Source organism: Rhamphochromis longiceps, unplaced genomic scaffold (genome assembly GCF_057381845.1).
Source record: "Rhamphochromis longiceps isolate RC_006_pf unplaced genomic scaffold, R_longiceps_female_GT1.1 unmapped_scaffold_4, whole genome shotgun sequence".
NCBI lineage: Eukaryota > Metazoa > Chordata > Actinopteri > Cichliformes > Cichlidae > Rhamphochromis > Rhamphochromis longiceps.
The window spans coordinates 1,499,662-1,507,841 of NW_028187224.1; the positions used below are offsets into that span (position 1 = coordinate 1,499,662).

Here is an 8,180-nt window from a genome sequence, read left to right on the forward strand (position 1 = left end):
TGCACCGTAGCGTACGTGATGAGAGGTGAAACGTCTTCAAATAACTTAAAGATGTCCAGACGCTTTTCTTTCCAAGCTCCTTAGACTATGATAACCTGGATGACTGAGAACCTTCACAGTACATGATTGTTTCATTAGCCAAGACTCAGTGAAAATTGAGACACAACGGTTCCTCACACTATGTTGAGAAACTCTCAACAATCTGATGTAGTCCATTTTGTTTTTGTTTTCAAGGGAGAGGATATCGGCAAGAGAGAGTGTTGGTACTGCTGGCTTGTATGGGTTAGCAGCTAGCCTGGCTTTAGCTCCTCCATGCTGACCCCGCTTCTGCATCCTATCACACCGCTTTCTGTGTTTCTTCTTGGGTGCTGTTCCAGGCGTTGTCATGTGTCTGTCATACATATTCTTATAGACAACATGAGTCATAAATTTTAGTGACAACATTTAGATTTAATAGCAATAGAAAGGGATAGATAATGGAAAATATTCTGAAATATGTGGATTTTACCTTTTCCCACTTCTTTTAGAGAGTCTGGGTTTGAATTTCATTAAGTGATTGTGAATATTGTGCCTTATTAAACTGATTACCAGAAACATGCCTCATCCTATGTTCTTCTTTTCTCTCCTGTGTGAAAAAAGCTTTTGGGTCATATATAAAATATTCTGTTCCAGATACTGGAGGACAAAATTATTACTTTTGTGAAAAAAGAGCTGAAGAAGATCCAGAGAGACCTAAGTCCAGATGACCTACAATGTTTTAAGAGTCAATGTGAGGATGAGGTTGTATTACAGAGTGTGGATGAAGAACACAGTAAGAGCAGCAGAGAGGCATTCGTGATGATTACAATGGACATCCTGAAGAGAATGAAGCAGGATAACCTCGCTGAGCATTTGCTGAGAAGTAAGGATTATTCAGTTTAAGCTGCTAAAACATTCAACAATTTCTGAAGAAATGAAGAGAAATACATTCAAAATATGTGGACTTGATAAATTCTTGATGTGTGTGTGTGTGTGTGTGTGTGTGTGTGTGGGGGGGTCACTCAGGAACCTGCACTAGGAACTTCCAGTGGTGTCAGCATGAATTTAAATCTAACATGAAGAAGAAGTTCCAGTGTGTGTTTGAGGGCATCGCTAAAGCAGGAAACCCAACCCTCCTGAATCAGATCTACACAGAGCTCTACATCACAGAGGGAGGGACTGCAGAGGTCAATGATGAACATGAGGTCAGACAGATTGAAACAGCATCCAGGAAACCAGACAGTCTAGAAGCAATAATCAGACAAGAAGACATCTTTAAAGCCTCACCTGGAAGAGATAAACCAATCAGAACAGTGCTGACAAAGGGAGTGGCTGGCATTGGGAAAACAGTCTTAACACAGAAATACAGCCTGGACTGGGCTGAAGACAAAGCCAACCAGGACATCCAGTTCATATTTCCATTCACTTTCAGAGAGCTGAATGTGCTGAAAGAGGAAAAGTTCAGCTTGGTGGAACTTGTTCATCACTTCTTTACTGAAACCAAAGAAGCAGGAATCTGCAGCTTTGAAGACTTCCAGGTTGTGTTCATCTTTGATGGTCTGGATGAGTGTCGACTTCCTCTGGACTTCCACAAAACTACAATCCTAACTGACCCTAGAAAGTCCACCTCAGTGGATGTGCTGCTGATAAACCTCATCAGGAGGAAACTGCTTCCCTCTGCTCGCCTCTGGATAACCACACGACCTGCAGCAGCCAATCAGATCCCTCCTGACTGTGTTGGCATGGTGACAGAGGTCAGTGGGTTCACTGACCCACAGAAGGAGTACTACTTCAGGAAGAGATTCAGAGAAAAGAAGCAGATCAGCAGGATCATCTCCCACATCAAGAAAGCTCGAAGCCTCCACATCATGTGCCACATCCCAGTCTTCTGCTGGATCACTGCTACAGTTCTGGAGGATGTGCTGGAAACCAGAGAGGGAGGACAGCTGCCCAAGACCCTGACTGAGATGTACATCCACTTCCTGGTGGTTCAGGCCAAAGTGAAGAAGGTCAAGTATGATGGAGGAGCTGAGACAGATCCACACTGGAGTCCAGAGAGCAGGAAGATGATGGAGTCTCTGGGAAAACTGGCTTTTGATCAGCTGCAGAAAGGAAACCTGATCTTCTATGAATCAGACCTGACAGAGTGTGGCATCGATATCAGAGCAGCCTCAGTGTACTCAGGAGTGTTCACACAGATCTTTAAAGAGGAGAGAGGACTGTACCAGGACAAGGTGTTCTGCTTCATCCATCTGAGTGTTCAGGAGTTTCTGGCTGCTCTTCATGTCCGTCTGACCTTCATCAACTCTGGACTCAATCTGCTGGAAGAACAACAGAGAATCCCGATGTTGTCTAAGTTAATTAGCAAACCAAACCTACAATCTCTCCACCAGAGTGCTGTGAACAAGGCCTTACAGAGTCCAAATGGACACCTGGACTTGTTCCTCCGCTTCCTCCTGGGTCTTTCACTGCAGACCAATCAGAGTCTCCTACGAGGTCTGCTGACACAGACAGGAAGTAGCTCACAGACCAATCAGAGTCTCCTACGAGGTCTGCCGACACAGACAGGAAGTAGCTCACAGACCAATCAGGAAACAGTCCAGTTCATCAAGGAGAAGCTCAGTGAGAATCTGTCTGCAGAGAAAAGCATCAATCTGTTCCACTGTCTGAATGAACTGAATGATCGTTCTCTAGTGGAGGAGATCCAACAGTCCCTGAGATCAGGAAGTCTCTCCACAGATAAACTGTCTCCTGCTCAGTGGTCAGCTCTGGTCTTCATCTTACTGTCATCAGAAGAAGATCTGGATGTGTTTGACCTGAAGAAATACTCTGCTTCAGAGGAGGCTCTTCTGAGGCTGCTGCCAGTGGTCAAAGCCTCCAACAAAACTCTGTATGTATGCATGAATCCACACTTTTATTGTCAAAATATTTATGTAATGTATATTTTATGAAAGGAAGTCTTTGCATTTCTAAAACATTTTTGGATGTAAAAAAAAACAAAGCTCTTGGTCAACTTTTTATAACTTTTCAAAAACTGATATAAATTAAAAAAAATAATAACATCACTGGAAGGAGCTAAAGCAGTTTCATCACAACAGAGGGATGAATAGTGGCTCTATCAGGGTTCAGTATGTATATTTTTACAGATGCAGAGTTGTAACTGCTGTTTTCCATGCTTGAATTACAAGTTGTTTTCTGAAGTGTGTATGGAATTATTTGTTTTCCCTGTGGTAAGTTGAAAATAAGTCATTTAGTTTGATCACAATTATAATTGTTTTTCAGACTGTCTGGCTGTAACCTCTCAGAGAGAAGTTGTGAAGCTCTGCACTCAGTTCTCGTATCCAAATCTTCTAGTTTGGGAGAACTGGACCTGAGTAACAATGACTTGCAAGACTCAGGATTAAAGCTGTTGTCTGCTGGATTGAAGAGTCCAAACTGTACCCTGGAAATTATCAGGTGAGGATTCAAATTTCTTTCATTAATTTAAATCTGGATTATACTATTGTTCAAACCTAAACATTGTTGAATTCTAAATCAAACTTCTATTCTTATTTAGGTGTATTAGTCTCTGAATTATTGTTTTTACTTATTCATTTTCATATCTAGACGATCCATTTTCACATTTTTTTAGGAAATCCCCCACACTGGTTCATTGAGCATGAAACTGTGTGTATAACGTGCTTTTAAGGAACTAGTATGTTGAGAGATGGCAGACATTTTGGATTCATCCATCCAGCCATCCATTGGCTTCCGCTTATCCTTTTCAGGGTCGCGGGGGGCGCTGGAGCCTATCCCAGCTGTCATAGGGCGAGAGGCGGGGTACACCCTGGACAGGTCGCCAGTCTGTCGTAGGGCCAACACACAGGGACAGACAACCATTCACACTCACATTCATTCGCACATTCACACCTAGTGACAATTTGGATTATCCAATTAACCTATCCCCACAACCTGCATGTCTTTGGACGGAGGGAGGAAGCCGGAGTACCCGGAGAGAACCCACGCAAACACGGGGAGAACATGCAAACTCCACACAGAAAGACCCCGGCCTGATGTTGGAATTGAACTCAGGACCTTCTTGCTGTGCGGCAACAGTGCTAACCACCGTGCCACCGTGCTGCCTTTGGATTCATAACATATCAATTACTTTTCATTGCTACAAACTGTTTCATACAAGATTGCAGCAAATGTACTTCAAACCTTTTATTTACAGCAGCACGATGGCACATTGGTTAGCAGGTGCTGAGTTCAATTCCACCACCTCACTGGGTCCTTTCCATGTAGATTTCTGCCCATGTTTGTGTGGGCTCTCTCTGGGTACTCCGAATTTCTTCCAATAAGACATGTATTTATTGGGGTTAGGCCAATTGGTCATTCCAAATTCCCCACAGGTGTGAATGTGAATGTGAATGGTTGTTTTTCTCTACGTGTTAGCCCTGTCACAGACACTTGCACTACGGCTGTGACCGTGAAAAAGATAAACAGGAGAGAATGGACCTTTGACCCCAAAATTATGCAATGAACTTAGAAAAATGAAAGTAAGGTAAACAATGAGAATATGGCAAACACTAAAAGGAAGTATATAATTATAATAATGTATACTTTATTGATCCCCGTGGGGAAATTCCTCTCTGCATTTAACCCATTCACTCAGTGAAGCACCGGCCAGCGATTGGGCACACGGGGAGCAGTATGTAGGGACCGTACCTTGCTAAGGGGTACCTCAGTGTAGCCGTTCAGAGGATTCGAACCCTCGACCTTCCGAATACGGTGCCGGTGGTTTTTTTATAGTGGAAATAAAAACTTAACCTGTGTGGTGGCAAAACCATAAGGCAGTGAAAAAAATCAACACCACCTGTGTTAGGTTTTATGTTGGCACAAACCTATTGCTGGAACAGCCGAGGCAATTTTACTGCAGCTAGCAAAAGCATGAGGCACCAGGCAGAACTCTTTGTGTGATCTTGTGGAAGAGGGAGATGACCGAGACGAACACTATTCCTGCTGCTCAAACCCCAGTCACTCTTAATCAGCTCCCCTGTAGCACTGCTCTTTATTGAGGTTACTGTCTGTGTGTGCGTGTGTGTGTGTGAATGTGGGTTGAGATGTCACCCTGTGAACGACTCCCCAAGTTAGTGTTAGGAGTCCAGTGGTCCACCTACACAAAGGGCTCTTATACTTAAACAGATACAGATGTGTTTACCATACCATATATAAGGTACGACCTCTCTCATGACCTTAGGACATGTGTGGCATGCCAGAGCACTCAGGAACACACACAGTCTTTGCAGACCACTAAGGGTCATTCTATCAATATGCAATCCATTATTGTCAGGGCTCTGTGTGCGGGCAGGCAGAGATGAGGATCCAAATGCAGGACTCGAACACAGAATTGAAACTCAAAAACCTCAGCTTTATTGCTGGCAGGAAAACAAACATGAAGTGATGATGGAACACTGAGACCAAGGACACACAGGCATAATCTGATGGTACGATGCGACACCGAGCATGGGAAAACACAGGGCTTATATACACAGGGTAGTAACGGGGGAATTGGCAACAGTAGGGAGACACAGCTGGGAGAGATCAGGGCTAACGAGACATGGGGAACAAAGCTGCACACACTAACATAAGACAAAGACTTTCACAATAAAACAGGAAACATGAATCACAACTCAGACATGGACTCAACACAGAGACAGAAAATGACACATGGAACTGAACTATACATGAAACCACAATTCCTAAAACATGGATAATAGAAACATGAAACTCTAATAATAATCCCCACAACCACAAGAGAAAAAGAAAACAATCCATGATGCAAAATAAAACCAAAACATAATAAACTCAAAATACTGGGTCCAACGGACCCAGAACCGTGACAATTATATTCCTCTAAACATATATGATTGTATATTTCTAAGCATAAATGACAATCCAACAATAGAACCCTGAAAACTGTCAATTGAAAGAAAGGATTAAAGATTTTGGGGTCTGTTTTTCAATATATGCACATTAACATACGTTCAGAGCAATTTTTGTGCTACTGAAAGGTAGAAAATTACATACAGGAATACACTAAATATAATAAAGGAAACATTTTCTATATCAAATCATGTGGCAGTGAAGTTGAAACGGTATCAACTGGCAGAAGGTATGTTGTTCTATTCCTTTTGGTCTTGTCCCTAATTAACAAAGTTTTGGTTTAAAATATTTTACTGGTACTCCAAGGCATATATGAAACCTCTACAGCCTGAACCTGAACTCGTAATTTTTGGATGTTCTCCAATGTCAGTGCTACTCCCACTTAAAGTGCAGGGGCCATTGGAACTAGGTTTGATTGTTGCCAAGAGATTAATCCTGAGGGAATGGAAGCCCCCACTCCTCATTCCTTTCAGTTGTGGGTAACAGACATGATATCCATAATACAAAAGGAAAGGTTCAGCAAATACTCAAAAGACTGTCTTCTGAATGTCTGAAACCCCTCTTTGGAACTCTTTATACGCCTTTGGAGCAGCGGATCGCAAGTTCGATTCCTGCCTGGGGCGTTTGTAACCAGTAAGGGTCCTAAGGCTAGACCCCCTATGCTAAGCGAGCCTACCGCAGACATGAGTGAGACAGATAAATATGAAGGGATGCCGGCTCGGACGTCGCTCGGTTCAACAAGGTCCGCGTCAGGTGTTGAGGAAACAGGGCACCCTGACAAGAAGTGTGTACAGTGGGGCAAAAAAGTATTTAGTCAGCCACCAGTTGTGCAAGTTCCCCCACCTAAAATGATGACAGAGGTCAGTAATATGCACCAGAGGTACACTTCAACTGTGAGAGACAGAATGTGAAAAAAAAATCCATGAATCCACATGGTAGGATTTGTAAAGAATTTATTCGTAAATTAGGGTGGAAAATAAGTATTTGGTCACCTCAAACAAGGAAAATCTCTGGCTCTCACAGACCTGTAACGTCTTCTGTAAGAAGCTTTTCTGTCCCCCACTCGTTACCTGTATGAATGGCACCTGTTTGAACTCATCATCTGTATAAAAGACACCTGTCCACAGCCTCAAACAGTCAGACTCCAAACTCCGCCATGGCCAAGACCAAAGAGCTTTCGAAGGACACCAGGAAAAGTATTGTAGACCTGCACCAGACTGGGAAGAGTGAATCTACAATAGGCAAGCAGCTTGGTGTGAAAAAATCAACTGTGGGAGCAATCATCAGAAAATGGAAGACATACAAGACCACTGATAATCTCCCGCGATCTGGGGCTCCACGCAAGATCTCATCCCGTGGGGTCAAAATGATCATGAGAACGGTGAGCAAAGATCCCAGAACCACACGGGGGGACCTGGTGAATGACCTGCAGAGAGCTGGGACCAAAGTAACAAAGGTCACCATCAGTAACACACTACAACGGCAGGGAATCAAATCCCGCAGTGCCAGACGTGTTCCGCTGCTGAAGCCAGTGCATGTCCAGGCCCGTCTGAAGTTTGCCAGAGAGCACATGGATGATACAGCAGAGGATTGGGAGAATGTCATGTGGTCAGATGAAACCAAAGTAGAACTTTTTGGTATAAACTCAACTCGTCGTGTTTGGAGGAAGAAGAATACTGAGTTGCATCCCAAGAACACCATGCCTACTGTGAAGCATGGGGGTGGAAACATCATGCTATGGGGCTGTTTTTCTGCCAAGGGGACAGGACGACTGATCCGTGTTAAGGGCAGAATGAATGGGGCCATGTATCGTGAGATTTTGAGCCAAAACCTCCTTCCATCAGTGAGAACTTTGAAGATGAAACGAGGCTGGGTCTTCCAACATGACAATGATCCAAAACACACCGCCCGGGCAACAAAGGAGTGGCTCCGTAAGAAGCATTTGAAAGTCCTGGAGTGGCCTAGCCAGTCTCCAGACCTCAACCCCATAGAAAATCTGTGGCGGGAGTTGAAAGTCCGTGTTGCTCGGCGACAGCCCCAAAACATCACTGCTCTCGAGAAGATCTGCATGGAGGAATGGGCCAAAATACCAGCTACTGTGTGTGCAAACCTGGTAAAGACCTATAGTAAACGTTTGACCTCTGTTATTGCCAACAAAGGTTATGTTACAAAGTATTGAGTTGTATTTTTGTTATTGACCAAATACTTATTTTCCACCCTGATTTACAAATAAATTC

The 8,180-nt window shown here is 43.5% G+C and overlaps 2 protein-coding genes across 4 annotated transcripts in view; both read left to right on the plus strand.

Moving 5' to 3' along the window:
• Positions 1-8,180, plus strand: part of LOC146640636 (protein NLRC3-like) — a 225,103-nt gene that overhangs the window by 35,489 nt on the left and 181,434 nt on the right. The window lies entirely within an intron of this gene.
• The window catches only part of LOC146640637 (protein NLRC3-like), a 57,771-nt gene that overhangs the window by 35,418 nt on the left and 14,173 nt on the right, over positions 1-8,180 (plus strand). For 2 of the 3 annotated variants that reach the window (XM_085399920.1, XM_085399919.1), the window contains exons 5-7: positions 673-901; positions 1,045-2,908; positions 3,301-3,474. In XM_085399920.1, coding sequence (XP_085256046.1) covers positions 673-901; positions 1,045-2,908; positions 3,301-3,474 — 2,267 coding nt within the window. The remainder of the gene's footprint in view (positions 1-672; positions 902-1,044; positions 2,909-3,300; positions 3,475-8,180) is intronic. The other variant, XM_085399921.1, reaches the window with a different exon arrangement.